Source organism: Haliotis rufescens, unplaced genomic scaffold (genome assembly GCF_023055435.1).
Source record: "Haliotis rufescens isolate VD_foot unplaced genomic scaffold, xgHalRufe1.0.p SCAF_19, whole genome shotgun sequence".
Taxonomy (NCBI): domain Eukaryota; kingdom Metazoa; phylum Mollusca; class Gastropoda; order Lepetellida; family Haliotidae; genus Haliotis; species Haliotis rufescens.
This window is the reverse complement of record NW_025963879.1, coordinates 5160773-5177573: the sequence shown is the minus strand read 5'-3', so window position 1 is coordinate 5177573 and position 16801 is coordinate 5160773. Positions and strand designations below refer to the sequence as shown.

The 16801-nt window shown below is 38.8% G+C and overlaps 1 protein-coding gene across 3 annotated transcripts in view; it reads right to left on the bottom strand.

Annotated features, from left to right (window-relative positions):
• Nucleotides 1-14995, bottom strand: part of LOC124148428 (zinc finger protein 341-like) — a 66030-nt gene extending 51035 nt beyond the window's left edge. For 2 of the 3 annotated variants that reach the window (XM_046519512.2, XM_046519513.2), the window contains exon 1: nt 14854-14995. In XM_046519512.2, coding sequence (XP_046375468.1) covers nt 14854-14884 — 31 coding nt within the window. In that variant the 5' untranslated portion in view covers nt 14885-14995. The remainder of the gene's footprint in view (nt 1-14853) is intronic. The other variant, XM_046519514.2, reaches the window with a different exon arrangement.
• Nucleotides 14996-16801: the final 1806 nt, after the last annotated feature.

Here is a 16801-nt window from a genome sequence, read left to right as displayed (position 1 = left end):
ATAGTGACACCCTAATCTCTTTCAAAGCATCCAGTAAATATGTCAACAAGATTAGTGCCAGTCCAACAGGATAAACAGGATTTAGTATTCCCCTCTGTCTAGCCATCCATTTAGCTTGGGACACAACCAATCGTGTATCAACCAATCACATTCCATTTTATTGTTTAAATTTTTGTTAAATACATACTGTAGGCAGGTTTTAAGCAGAGAAGGGGTTTGACTCTCTTACCAAGCAGACCTCTCTCCCACAGCCCAGAGTGGCACCCTAAGTTATTTTCTAAGATATTGTAAATTGTTAATTGTTCTTGTAAATAAAATTGTGATTAGTCTCCTGTGACTCTGGCTCTTTGCTGACTAATCCCCCAAGAAAACCAGCACGTCATTTGGAAGGTATTGTTCACCCAGAACAGTTCCATGATAATTTGGCGAAGAATCATCGTTTTCGGAACCACAGAGTCCAGGAACTAACTACAACCAGCTACAAGTTCCCATTGGAGGACATGTCCAACTGTGATCATCTGATGGAATAACAAGCAAGCTGCATCAACCTCTGACCTCAACACTGGATTAAAGACAACCAACTCCTCCAAAGACACCAACAAAGGAAGAAAAAGTCTTCAAATATTGTAAGTACTACATTGTTGATTACTTGTCATCCTTTAATTTAGTACGGTACATACTAATAGGTGTCATGGCAAATATGGAGTCTGGTATGGAAAGTAACTTTGAAAGTGAAATTCCAACAGTGTCTTTAGTTACGCCCCTTGCCAAAAGTGTAATTCAGGCAAAATTTGGCACTACAACAACAAATTGTTTAGTAGACACAGGGGCATCCATTTGTTGTATTTCGTCTGCTTTTCTGAGCACAACTTTTGAAAACCTTACTCTTGGAAACTCACCCTTTTCACAGGTTAAAGGTGTTGGCGGCGAATTGCATAAAGTGTTCGGTTCAGTTGTGTTAGATTTTGTCATTGAGGATCAGGAATTTTCTCAAAGATTCTATGTACTGCCTACACTGCCGAAGGCAGTGATACTAGGTGAGAACTCCCTTGATGACAATGATGCAGTCTTAGATTATAGCTGTCATTCCTTGATACTCAACAACAGCACCTCAGATAGGCAATATATCAATTTCATAGCCAATTCAGTGCATGAGATTAGTGGATTAGCAAAAACAATAGATCAGATTTACATCCCCCCTCAGAGTGAAATTCATTTCAAGGTCAGACTATCAGAGACCAAAGAGGATTCCCTCATCCTCATTGAACCCATTGCTTCCCTCACTTCTCATTCTGAAGTAGCAGGCGGTAGAACTCTTTCTAAATCAAAAAGCAAGACTGCTACATTTAGGCTTATGAATCCCTCCCAAGAAGAAAAGGTTCTTGATAAGGGTACAGTTGTAGGCAAATTTAGTTACATTGACAAAGACTCTGTTTTTGAAATCAGCTCTGACCAACCATTCATCATTACTGATAACACCGACAATGAGAAGAGAGACAATGACACCAGGGATTATGATAAAATTGCACAGGAGTTAGGATTTGATTTGACCAATACACAACTGGCTCCAGACCAACGACACAGACTACTTAGATTTTTGGGACAAAATAGAAACATGTTTTCAACAAGTCTTGCAGATTTAGGTAAGACTGACCTGCACCAACATATCATTGACACTGGCAACCACCCACCCGTTAAGAGTAGACCATATCGCCATATCTCCTCATCTCCAAAAAGTCACTGAAGAACTTATAGACGATTTTCTGAAGTATGATTTGATCGAGGAGTCAACTTCTATGTATTCAGCTCCCATTATCCTAGTTAAGAAACGTGATGGCTCATATAGATTTGTTTGTGACTACAGAAAGTTGAATTCTGTCACTTTACCAATGTCATGGCCTCTTCCTGTTTTTGATGATGTTGTTGATAACATCGCCAATGCACAAGCTAAGATCTTCTCAACTTTAGACCTTGCTAATGGCTTCTTCCAAGTGCCATTACATGAAGATTCAAAGCATAAAACTGCTTTCGTCACCCATCAAGGCCTTTATCAATTCAAACGATTGCCCCAAGGTTTGACAAATTCTCCACTTTGTTTTCAACAGCTCATGAGCAAATTGCTTTTTAAGGTTGCGCTGATCTACATTGATGATTTGATAATTTACAGCAAAAACTTTGAAGAGCATCTCCAACATTTGGAGCAAGTATTCTACTATCTCAAACAGGCAAAATTAACCCAAATCATCCAAATGCAATTTTGCCACAGACAAAGTTTCTTTTCTGGGTCATGTTTTATCATGTGGAGGTGTTCAAGTTGATGACAAAAAGATTGAAGAAATTAGAACCTTTCCAGTGCCCAAATCACAAAAGCAGATCCGCTCCTTCTTAGGTCTCACAAACTTCTACAGGAGGTATGTGAAAAATTACGCTCACATAGCGCTTCCCCTGAATGCCTTGCTAAAGAAGCATTCAGAGGCAGAAGTAGGAAAGAAACCAAAGTTCCAATGGTCACTTGAGTGTGATCAGGCATTCAACACACTCAAACATGCTATGAGTAATACACCTGTTCTGGCGTATCCAAATTTTGACAAAGAATTTCTTCTTGCAACTGATGCCAGTGATATGAGCATAGGTTTTGTTTTGAGTCAAAAAGATGAGAAAAATAATGAACATCCAATAGCTTTTGGTGGTAGAACTCTTCATGGCAGCGAAAAGAACTGGAGCATTACAGAAAAGGAAGGCTTAGCCCTAGTTGAAGCAATTAGATCCTTTCGTCCATACCTTGCAAATTCCAAATTCACAGTCTACACTGATCATATAGCATTGAAGTGGCTGAAATCCATCAAGGATGCCACAGGTAGGTTAGGACGATGGTCTTTGGAACTTTCTACCTACACTTTTGACATTGTTCACCGCAGCGGCAAAGCCAATGGGAATGCCGATGCTCTCTCACGTAGGGAATATGAGGAAAATATTAACTGTAATGATCAGACAGAAGAAGATGCTGAGAAAACAGTCTTCTCAGTAACTTCAACTCAGCAAAGCAAATCAACTAGCAGTACCACAATCTTGCCAAACACCCAGGTCTGACAACTCAGACTGAGGATATTTGCACACCTATTGTCAATCACTTAGAATCAGACACACAGACAACACATTGGTCAGTCACCTTTGAATATGAAGATGATTATCAGTCAGTACCAGTTAATGTTGTTGCAGCCTTACATGCTACAAATGCTGATGTTACCCAAGACACATTGGTTGAAGTAAGTATAAAAGAACATCCAAATTTACGTCACCTACAAAGGATTTGTCTAGATTTCATCCAAATCTTTGACTACAAAGAGGATGATGTCCTTCCACAAAATGAAAAGGCCAATACTTTTGAAATTGATGAAGGCATCCTATACAGATTCGTTCCACAAAGACAGAAAGGCCACGCAGACAAGTTCATTAAACAGCTGGCAGTCCCAAGAACCCTCAGAAATCAAGTCCTGCAATCCTATCATGACTCAGAGTTTGGCGGTTGCCACCATGGGAAAGAAAGGATGCACAACACCATGAGACCTAAGTACTACTGGCCCAAAATGTACAGCGATATTGCTACTTATGTCCAGACATGTGAGGTATGTCAACAGACCAAGAGGCACTACCATGGCAAGAAGGCACCACTTCGTCCACTACCTGTAGAAGAGGTCTTCACCCGATGGCACGTTGAGATTCTCGGTCCCTTGCCAACAACACCAGATAAGTACAAATACATTTTGGTCATCACAGATGTATCATCTAGATGGTGTGAATCCTTTCCACTTCGGACCCAAGAAGCCAAAGAAGTAGCAGATGTTCTCGTCAGAGAAATATTTTGTCGGTATGGCGCTCCAAGGACCTTAATTTCAGACAGAGGTCAGAACTTCATGTCCAAACTTATCAAAGCAATTTGTGAACTTTTGGCAATTAAATTTACCCATACCAGCCCATACCATCCTCAAACAAACAGCTGTGTAGAAAGGCTCAACTCTTACATCAATCAATCACTAAGAGCCTATTGTAACAAGTCTCAAATGATTGGCCCCGTTTTATTCCTGGCATCATGATGGCCTATCGGATGGCTCCAAATTCATCAACTCAAAAATCCCTATATGTTATGCTTTTCGGCCGAGAAATGAGAGCTCCACAAGATGTAGCATTAATTCCAAAAGAAAATTTAGGCCACAATAACAAAAGTTATCTTTCCAATTTGCTTGAGGAGCTTGAAATCACTAGAACAATCGCAGCTGAAAACACTGCTCGGGCTAAGGAGGTGTATTCAGAACAATATAATAGAAAGGCTAAAGAACCAGAATTTGCCCCAGGTCAAAGAGTTTGGCTTTACTGTCAAAAAATTGAAAAAGGCCTTTCCAACAAATTAACCAAAAAGTGGTATGGTAGCTATTATATCATCCATACAGGTCCAAATTATACCTACAAACTACGCCGAAGTTCTGACGACAAAATACACAAACCACTGGTCCATGCCAACCGCCTGAAGCCATATTTTGATCCTGCTGATCGTCCACAGTATCCTCCAGAACCATACCTCAATGACTCCAGTAACATAGATTCAGGAGTAATGGATGACAACGAGGAACCAGTCAATGATACTCATCTTGACAGCAACAATTCCCCACCAACAAGTTCAACTTACCAGGCTACTGATCAACCACCTCCACAACAGAAAGGTAAGAAGGTCAATTCCAAAACAATGGCAGGTACTTCCAGCAACAAGAGACCGAAGCAAAAGACCCCAACAAAGAAGAAAAACCCTGCTTCAAGTACAACAGAAAAACCTACCAGTCCCACGGCAACAATGAAGGAAAATCATGCCACACCAGGTCCTAGTGCTCCAACCAAGGTAAATGAAAAGGTAAACAAAGGGAAAAGGGGAGTGAATAGTAAGCATCACCAGCCCAAATCCAGAAAACAACCCGACGACAGCCAGGTACAACCTCCAAGTCCAACATCAAGTAATCAAACCAAGGATATCCCTCTGGTTTTCAATCCAGAGGACATCCACTCAATTGTTAGTTCCAAGAGAGCAAATGGCAAAATCTACTACAGAGTAAAATGGAAGGATCCAGAAAGAGGAAACACATGGGAGTATGGCAGCAGCATTCCAGACTCCATTCGGAGAGAATTTCACCTCAAAAGAAGTATGTCAGGAAAACGACGAAGAATCATAAGTTTTTCGACCAAAAGGAATCAGACAATAAATCAGTCAATGTTCTGTCAGGGAATACAATGTCAGGAAATGTCGAGCAAAACAACACCAAACCATGCATAGAATTAGACGTCAAACCATGCATAGAATTAGACGTCAAACCATATCCGTTTTTTCCAAAACACCTACGAAAAGTAGATCATGAAATAGAAAGAGTTATGGGCATTGAAATTATTCAAGGAGACTGCTATGTCAAGGTCTCATTTAAAGATCTTGATGATTACCACACACGCTATTTTGAAAGTGTTCCTCCCCACCTCATACAGCGCTACCTTGATGATAGCTGGCAGGATCTCCGTAATTGGTCCTGTCTAGAAGATAATCCTTGATATGATCCAGAGGAAGAACCAATTTATAAATCCAAAAGGGTTATTTTTCCACATAAAGACTTTGGAAACATCAACACCTTTTACTACCGTATTTCACTCACCGACATTAGTCCCCATGGACAATACCAGGATCAACTCGCCATATATACCGACAGCTGCCAATTGAACATATTCTTGATCAAAATACAAAATCTCCTGAATAAACGGTGCAAATCACGAAACAGCTATTAGCTGTATCTTGTTATGTTTTCTTGTGTCCAGTCTTTTCACTATGGGTCGCCAGTTGAGTTATTTGTATCACAACAAATTTTGAGCATTGACCTGATCAACCAATCTCAAAAGCGAAGTGAAATGACACAAAGCAAACCCTACTCCGAATCGAACCCAAACCGTACCGAAGCGAAGCAAACCCTACTGCGAATCGAACCCAAACCGTACCGAAGCGAAGCGAAGCAAACAGTATCGAAGCAAAGCAAACCTTACCGAAGCAAAATAAACCAAACCCTATCGCATTGAACTGAACGAAAATCAAAGCGAAACAAACCAAATTCAAATAAAGCAAACTTAACAACCGAAATGAACCAAAACAAAGAAAAAGGCAAACCAAATAGTTACGAAAACTAACAATGAATTCTGAAAAGGATATACACCTTTTGTATACCGTATTAATGTAATAAATCAATGCACTTGTTATATGCACATGCACATATATGTATATATAATGCGTCTAATGATTGTATCCAAAAGTAGAAGGATATTACTATTTTTTTCATGATATACTTTTGTAATTTGCCACCAATACATTCTTCCTGGTCATGACACCGTTTAGTAATAATTATGTACTGATCTTTTACATCATTATTATCATATTTGTTTTATTTTCCAGTTATTACAGACAAACTGAGGAAGTATTTATATATGACATATTATTTGAACATGCTAACTCTCTTTTCTTTGTTTCCATGTAAAACCTCCATGGACACAGCCTACTATCTTACAACCCCAATCCAGGATGTGGAACTCAAGGCCTCCTACATCACCCATAAAACTACCAGTACAGAGTGCCCAGACAAGCCAGCTCCACATCCAGAATCCCTGATGACAGCATTTTTATATTATGTTTCCTTATATCATAGAGACTCTATAATAATCATTATTCACTACTACCAGTTTAACTTTATACATTGTCCATCTAAGCCTTAATTATTTTTATTTTACACGTTTGGGGTCCAAACTTTTTCAGACGGAGGGGAAGTTATCATCGGATAACATTTATACTAAGTTATCTTATAATAATTAGATCTACATCAAGTGCTTTTATAAGTTATCATGGTGTAATATTTATACATCATTTCATATAATTATAGTTTAGCAAGTAATAATTATCATTAGGTAAAATGCATATATAAAATATCAGTAGTTTCAGTTAAAGCTTTTTTAGATGGTTGCTAGCCTAAGGTAATGGGAGCGCCTCTTCTAGACATGCTATTCAATAAGACAAGAGTTACATCTACATAGTTTAATTGATTTGAAGCTTTTAGATAAATGCTAGCCTAAGGTATCAAGATCCCATCTCCCAGACTGACTGACTGATATAGAAGATTTAACGTGCGCTTTCCGACTGCAGCGTATTTCGCACACGGGCCTGGCCAGACCATTTAGTGTATTCCGAGAAGGGTGAAAGTGGTGTGTGCAACACAAGAGGGGGCTTTTAGGGGTTGCTTATATCGATTTTTTGAAATTTTAAAATTTGGAATAAATTCCGAGGTGGGTGGAGGAGGGAACTAAGGGAGCCGGGTGAGGTGGGTGTTTGTATGTTTATTGGATTTTGGATTGGTAGATTAATTAGTTTTTAGATGCGCTTAATTAGGCCTGTTTTGATTAGGAATACGCCTAGGGCCTTGAAGTTTTCTAGTTTAATTTGAGGGTTTAGTATTTCATCTAGAGTAGGAACCTTATTTAGATTGAGGTTGGTTTGTAGTGTGGTTCTGTGTGTTTGGTAGTGGGTGCAGTGGATGAGTGCGTGTTCTGTGGTTTCGGGTTGTTTGCAGGGGGGGCAGTTGCCTGTGGTGTGTCTTTTAAGTTGTTTTAGGTGGTTATTTAGGTTCGTGTGTCCTGTTTGGAGTTTTGTAATTAATCTGTCAATTTTTTTAGAGGGGTGTAGGATTTTAGGTTTGGCTAGTGGTTTTCTGAGCACTTTTTGGATTTGGCTATTTGAGTTTTGATATTGATTATGCCATTTTTTGGTTATTTTTTGTTTGTTTACACTTTTAATTTCTGATTTTGAGATGGGTAGGTTTAGGCTTATTTCTGGTATTTTGAGAGATAATTTAGCTGCTTTATCGGCGCTTTCGTTGCCGTAAATTCCTACGTGGGCGGGGATCCACAAGAAGGTTATTTGTTTGCCTGCTTTTGTTAGGTTGTTGGAGCTTTTAAGTATTTGGTTTATTAATTTAGGTCGTTTTTTTGGTATTTTTGTTTTGGAGGGCTTGTAGCCCACTAAGCGAGTCAGTGAGAATTAGGATTTTTTTGTTGTTTTTTGATTGTTGGTTATGCAGGGCTGAGGCCATGCCCATAAGTTCGGCCGTGAATATAGATTGGTTGTTAGGGAGTCGGTAAGATTGTGTGGATATAACTGGTTGTGTGGTATGGACTCCGAAACCTGTGTGGTTGGAGATCGGGTCTGAAGATCCGTCAGTGTATATGTGACACCAATTTGGCCAATTTTCGTGTATGTATGAAAGTGTGGTGGTTTTAGCTATGTTTGGGTCGGTTTGTTTATTTATTTGGTTAGTTAGCGTTGTGTCTATTTGGGGTATTTTGAGTTTAGGGGTGAAGATATTTGATTTTTTGCAGTTTTGTTTAAGATTTTGAGTTTGGTGTTCATTGAGGTAGTTAGTTATTCTTTGGGATATTGGGGTGAGTAAGGGGTGTTTGCGAGCTAGACAAAGGATATTTATTTAAGTATATCTGTCATCACCTACCGGGGTATATTAGAATAACATTACTTCAATTAAGACTCATTAAGGATTAGCCCCCATACAAGCTCATCTATAGGGCATTAAGGATTAGCCCCCACACAAGCTCATCTATAGGGCATTAAGGATTAGCCCCCACACAAGCTCCTCTATAGTGACACCCTAATCTCTTTCAAAGCATCCAGTAAATATGTCAACAAGATTAGTGCCAGTCCAACAGGATTTAGTATTCCCCTCTGTCTAGCCATCCATTTAGCTTAGGACACAACCAATCGTGTATCAACCAATCACATTCCATTTTATTGTTTAAATTTTTGTTAAATACATACTGTAGGCAGGTTTTAAGCAGAGAAGGGGTTTGACTCTCTCACCAAGCAGACCTCTCTCCCACAGCCCAGAGTGTGTACCGACTCTCTGTGGCACCCTAAGTTATTTTCTAAGATATTGTAAATTGTTAATTGTTCTTGTAAATAAAATTGTGATTAGTCTCCTGTGACTCTGGTTCTTTGCTGACTAATTCCCCAAGAAAACCAGCACGTCATTTGGAAGGTATTGTTCACCCAGAACAGTTCCATGATACCAAACTGCCCAATAGTTTAGGTATCATAAGGACTAGTAGAAATTTAGAAATTTGCCATTATAAAGGATTTGCTACATGTTATCATTATAAGGACTAGTGGACTAAAACAGTTAGTTTCTGTCGTTGATATCGTCTGTTGTTAGCATCATAAATGGACAGACAGTCTGATCCAAACTTCTTTAGATTATAGTGCACAGTAAAGACAGGGATGGATGGCAGTCATGCTATGCAACTCGCTCATAGTTTTGTACCCATGTGTGTTGATAACAGAGACAAATGCTTTTATCAATTTCTGACATACTGGCAGATCTGAGAATCGAGTGTCTGCTCGTGTGTCATCATGTGACTAGACGTATTAACAAGGGAGATGACTCTGGAGATGACAACATGGAGCCACACTAAAAAAAGTGTCATACCAGAATTTCAATCTCTTAAAAGTATACTATTTCTGATTTTTTGGGAAAAAAACTTTGTAAAAATCGGTATACTGAAAACACCCAGTTAATTTTCTAACTCTAAAGTTAAACTTTGGAATAATAGATTAAATGATGCTTGTAACACATGCAGCCTGAATTACAGGGGATTGAAAATGGGTTAATGGTGCTGGCAATGAAAAGGTTTTCAATGATTTTGATTGAACTATATGTACTTTTTCTTAGGTGACAGTATCTTTCATGATTGTTTGGATTATTTAGTCTCTGTTTACTTTTTGTCCCTTGAAAATATCCAATTCCAACAACCCTGAAGGTGTTCTTATCCATTAAAGAAAGAACTCAGGCACAAAAACTTATTAGGACTTAACCAGAATTTTATAAGGATATAAAATTCAAACTGTTGTTCTTATTGCATCAAAACTTTTGAAACAATCTGCTATAAGCGATCTTGACCACTTCCATCCATCGTGTTTGATGTAAAAACACTAACAATTTCATGGTTTGTTTATGAAACAAAGACAATTTCGCAATTAATTCATACTTTGATATAAATGCCATATGTCTTTCACCTTTAGGATATGTACTTTCCAATGAAATGAATTATTAGACATACAGATTTCAAATTTAACTTCTATATGATGAAAAACATAGAAAAGGAGCAAACTTAGAATACCCCCACTTTCACCGATGGCGAGGCAGTTCATAGCTGTTTTTAATTCAATGAGATAAGATACTGTTGGATAGACCCAAGTTGAACACTGTACAATTTGGTTACACCGTAAAGACAAAAGAACATTGCAACTCTTTTATACAACATGTACAATGACATTGCAACTCTTTTATACAACATGTACAATGACATTGCAACTCTTTTATACAACATGTGCAATGACATTGCAACTCTTTTATACAACATGTACAATGACATTGCAACTCTTTTATACAACATGTACAATGGGTACATCTTTTTAAATCGCCATGTCAGCACAGTGTGGCACTGAGATGGATGAGGGCGAAAGCACCCCAATGCACGGTATGCATTTGTCGAAAAATACCTCAAATAGGTTATATAATTGTATTTTGGGAAAGAAATGGCAGACATAGTAAACCATGACAGAACTCCAAATGCATCATCATGTTGTTGGATTTTTGTTTCCGCGTGAATTAGTCATGGGACACCGCCCGTATGTCTTTTCTAAAGTTGTATTTGAGCAAAGTGTGCAAGGTGAGCAAGGTGTGTTTTTAATATTATGATAGCATCGTGATAACATCAGAAGGAAATCAAATATTGATTTATTATGTATCTACCACTTCCGGGATGTGACATAAAGAGTGCTGGAAAAGGTCAGGCATGACAGTTTGGTGTAAAACGGCATGCTGAGAGGGCAAAACCATACAGCTAGTGTAAGCAACTTTTCATGGAAGCAGAGCGTAGCTGTCAACGGATAAACCTAATTTTACTGAGGATGGCAGTGAACCACAAACTTTCCCAGTTTTGGGTGCAGACACAATATATGAGACGTGGAAAAATGAACTGGATGTGTGGAGTCTGATGACTGATATTGCAGCTGATAAACACAGGCACTAGCAGTAATGTTTACTGACAGGGCAAGCAGGGTCAAAGACACTTGAGATTGATGTGAAAGATCTAAACAAAGAAGACGGTTTGGGAAAAAGTAATCAAAGTACTTGACAGTTTGTTTCAACAAGATTCAGTGGATTAAGGTCCTCGAGATACACGTAATTTGACGCCTACAAGAAGATGGATGGCATTTCAATGAATCATTTCATCATCGGGTACAAGAGAAGGAATAACATGTGCAAAGATATTATTTGTAATTTCCCGATTCTATTCTTGCATTTAAACTGCTTGATAGTAACAGTTAAGGTCAGAAAGAGAGACAGTTGATATTGACTACTGTGTCAGATAGGAAACATGTTTCAGTAAAATCTGCCTTGAAGAGAATTTTTGGAGACAATTTAGCCACAAATGATGGTCAAGAATGTGGAATTTCTATTAATCAAGAGACAATTATCAATTTATGATATTCTAATGCCACTTGGTCTAGATATCAACCAAATAATTCAAGAGGGTCCAATCTATTAGATTGGAATGGTAGAAGAACAAAATGTGCAATATGCCAGTCAGTGTCACAATTTAAACTGATAATGACACTGTGAAAATGACAAATACCACAGACAGAGAACAAAAACTTGAAGACAAATGTTATCTCAACTTGTTGGTCAAGACAGGACAGAACACAGAGAATGAAATTCTTGTGACAGAGGCAAATGATTGTGCAGTAATTCAGAATGGTTGGTGGTAAGAACTGGTTTCCTCCTGTTTATGGAAAGGTTGGATGAAGACAAGAAGAATGAAGTGATTACATCGTCAAGTGACAAAGTTTTCAAATTTGGAAACGTCATTCAAGTTAAATCCTTCATGAATGACAGAACCCCATTCTATGGACATCAAGACCCATTTTTCGCAAGGACAACTCATAGAGAGAGACCTCTTCATACAACCACTAAGAGGAACCAAGTGTCAGGGCAAGGTGTGGCACCTAAAGAAATGTGTCTATGGTCTAGGAGATGTCTCATGTCAGTGACTCAGTGATATGTTAAAGTGAAAGATGGTATGACTACTCTTTCAGGAAATATTTCCAGTTTGGATCCCGCTATGTCTTGATGGTATGACTCCAATGGATCATTAAGTGGAGGTGTGAGGTGAAATTGGGGGTAACGTCAAATCTAAGATTATTGCACTTATAAAGGACAGTCATGCACCTGTGTGTCTGCTTCTACTAGTCCGAACTGATGGCGATTGATAGTGCTATCCCACTGAGATACCATGCCCCAGTTTATGTAACATGAATACCTCACTCAGACACAGCATGCTGACTCCGAGCTGACCAGTCCTTGTTTAAGCCATTTAATGTTGTAACAACAAGTACCATCTATTAATGTCTTTTGGTATGACGTGACATGGGATCGAACCCCAACCTACCGCTCTCCAGGCGGACACTCTACCTCTAGACCATGGGGGTGGTTTATTGAGTGGAATACTTGCCAGTCATGTAGATGACTTCATATGGAGTGGGCTGGAAGAATTTGAATCAAGCATAAGATCAATATGATCTCAATTCAATATTGGAAAAGAAGACCTTCCCTTCCAATATTTGGGACTGGAACTGTTATTCACAGACAAGCAAATTCACTTGCATCAAAAAATATATGCTGAAAACCCTGAAGTGTGTACAGATTGATGAAGTGTGGGCTGCAGTAATGAATGAGACATCTTGGATCAAGTCATGTGACTTCATCATGTTACTTCATGATACATAACATAAAGAAAAACTGTTTCCGTGATTTTGCTTTGAACATTCGTTAAAAGATGGATTTCCTCACTCTAGTCATCGCATTTCATACACAGAATATCTCCACTTCAAAGGCTACAGCCTAATCATTGTGTTACTATCGTTAAGTGAGTAAGTAATTTGAGGACAAGGTGTCAGTACTTAAGAGTAAATCAATTGTTTATTGCCGCTTGGAACAACCGCACTTGGCCGAGGATGACTTGATAAGCAGATTGGCGACACGTGAGGAGCTCAGCTCAGGGATTAACAGTTTGTAAATCACTTAAACATTATCGTTGACATAGTACACACAGGACCACAAGGTGAGTTTGCTACATCTGTTATTTTTTTTATAAAATAGCATGTTCGTTATATCCATCAGTTTTATATGATAAAATATACAGCAAATGTCTGGAACCAAACAAACAGTTCATTATAACCATCAGTTTGTTATAAACGTGTTCATTATAAACATAGTTTACTGTATTTGGGTCCAAAATAAGACAGATCTTTTGCATCGCTTAACAAAGTCATCCTGATGTGATGTATGAAGCATAGAGACTGTCAGGGTGATACAAGAATGCCAAAGTAGAAGATCTTTCAGAATCAAACAGATCAAAGCAGATAAAGTGACATTAAAGTTTCAAGACTTGGGTGACGAGGATTTATCCTTAATGGTGTACAATGATGCAAGTTTTGGCGGCAGTCAAGGAGTTAACATTAAATTTCTCGTTAGCACCAGCAACGGTGTGGTTTCACCAAAATGCTGGAATTCCAAAAGGGTGAGAAGAATTGTGAGAAGTATAATAACAGCAGAAACATTAGCAATGCCTGATAGCATCGACAAATGTGTCTACCTGGCATCTTTGTACACAGAAATCTTATCTGGGCAAACCAAGCAAATCCTGCTTCCTCTCATCTGTGTGACAGATTGTAGATCGCTGTAAAACTATGACAACCTGAAATCTACTAAAATGGTGACAGGAAAGTGACTGAGAATGGAAATTAGTGCCATAAAGGAAGTTGAAATAATGGGAAAGGTGAAATAAGTGAAGTAGGTTTGCACATGATAACAACTGGCTGATTGCCTTACAAAGAAAGGAGCCACACCTTTAAAGCTGCTTCAAGTGCTTGAGACATGTGAGAAGGGATATCTGAAACTGTGAAATATTGACAAACATGTTTTAAGACATCCAACTTTATACTTCTCTTCTAATGAAAACCAGCAACAGTAAAACGAGATGTGATCATATGCTCGTTACTAGCTACTACGGGGAGTTGTTGATAATTGGTCTGCAGCCATAACTGGTCACATGCCAATACCTATTTTCGAGAAAATGGTCAAGTTTTTATCATGTTGAATTGTTGATGACTACTTAAAAACAAATATAAAAACAATGTTAGTTTTTATTATAACGTTATATTATTATTATTATTATTATTATGATGATGATGATGATGATGATGACCATACAGACAAGGAAGACATGTAAAGATATGTTCGTATGTTGAACGACCCACCCCCTTCCTACCCTCATCACTTTCCTTCTACTGCTATTCCATCAATTATTGTTTACACCCCGTCAACTACTGAAGCGTTTCGCCGTCTTGACATATATCTAGTTTGTAAATAGTGTTGATTCATTCACCAAGAACGTAACATGAGCCTTCTTGTCAGTGCATTGCCGACATGCATCATATAAGACAAGTAGAAAAGTGACGTTTCACATTGTTTTGTTCGTGACGGACCTGTACGCAATATCATTGTAACAGCGACAAATATGGCGGAACATCCGTGCAGGAAAGTCGTCGCTCTGAAATGATTGAACTTTTGCGAGAAATTTGAACTAATACTATACCATTATATACATGCAACGACCAATACACATAAACTATAGTGATCTGGGTTCATATATTACCAGCAAGTGCTTCGAATAGAGCTTGGGCCATGTTTTTACTCAAACATTGAATGTCACATCTGCAGCGCCACTAAAGGGTAAATTACAGTCAAAGGGCCAGAACTCTCAGTAATATTTGGCAAGCTCTATCCCAGCGCGTGACATCTTCGTAACACACTCGGTTGAGAAGCGCTGGGAACAGACATTCGCTGTAAGGAGCTTGGTTATTTGGGGGTCTCGCTCATGTGTTCAGTAAATAAGACGCGGTTATTAGAACGCCTTGCATCTTGTTTTTACCAGGTTTTTACCCTGAACATTATCTAACCAACAGAAGACCGGCCTGTATGTGATTTGCGAGACATCTGTACTTTTGATGGATGTCCATATATTACTTAATGCGGTTTTTTTATTGAATCTACATCACCTTCTTTGCATTTGTTCCGTGTTTGTTAAATAAACGTAGGTTAAACCTTGAGCGTGCGCAGCATTTTTTGTGAAAGATGTTGCAAGAGCATGATGTCAACCCCAATTATGATGAAAAGCAAGTATAGAAAAACCGGTCATTACATTGTACCAAGTATCTGTTCCTACCCAAACAACGTCGCGACCGACGCTAACTGATGGCATTTATTTAATTGATATGAGAACACCGTCCCTGGAATCCTGCATGGAGTACCATTGATCAGATGAGAGCCGTTTCTCTTGGTCATGGGAGAACCCATGGGCGGAGACCTAGAAACACAGCCTATGGTGAAATAGGGTTTAAAGTACCATTCAAGATTATTGCACTTATACAACGACGTACGTGCACGTGTGTGTTTATCCTTTTAATGTCTATCGCCAGGCAGGGTAACCGCAAATATCATCTTGTTACGTCGTTTGATATAAAGCGGTCGGGGATCGAACCGCCTCCCTTCTGGTCTCCACTTGATGACCGAAAATATATTCCAACAGCCTACATTTTATGTTCAAAGGACCCATTTGGGGGCTGACCCTCTCGCTCGCTGTTAGGCGTAATCTCAATGGACAGCGATATCTCTCAGAGAGAGAGAGAGAGAGAGAGAGAGAGATATGGGATTGCCTAAAAGTCGGGCCGGGCCGGGCCAAGACGGGCCAAAGTGTTATTGGCTAATTACTTAATTATCGGCGATCATATCTACATATTATTGATGCAACATACACACATGACACTACTGAACAATCACCAATCCAAAACGTGCAGCATAATTAAGTAATTCGGAGTAAATCACTTAAAAACTAGAAAGTGGAGCTGTGTGTTAGCGTCGCTGATCTAGGTAACATGTAAAAGAGCAATCGTTAAACGAAATAGGATTTGACACGTATCAAATACTTCTAGCTATCGTCATACGAATTTCCATCTGTCGGCATAGCGTTTATATTATAGGAACGTACTATATCTAAGTAAATACCACTTTATAACGTCACTGTTCATCGTATTTAAAGCAGACACGTTGGTTAAAGTTAGACCTCTTCTCCCTCTACTCTCGACAGTCACACAGTTCGCTCCGACTTGGCCCGGGCTGTCAAAATCAACTTTAAACAGACAGATTTATCTTCAAATGTGATTACCTCTATAGATTAGTGTTATATCTACATATACACCACTTTATAATGTTACAGATCGCAGTATTTATAGACAACAAGGGGCTCAAAGTGAAGCCCTTTTCCCTCTACATTCTCAACATAGTCTCTATCAGAAGTGTTTGGCTTGTGTTGGGTCCGACTTGGCCCGGGCGGTCAAAATCAACTTTAAATAGACAGATGTATCTTCAAATGTGATTAAATCTATAGATTAGTGTTATATCTACCTATACACCAATTTATAATGTCACAGATCGCAGTATTTATAGAAGACATGGGGCTTAAAGTGAAGCCCTTTTCCCTCTACATTCTCAACATAGTCTCTATCAGAAGTGTTTGGCTTGTGTTGGGTCCGACTTGGCCCGGG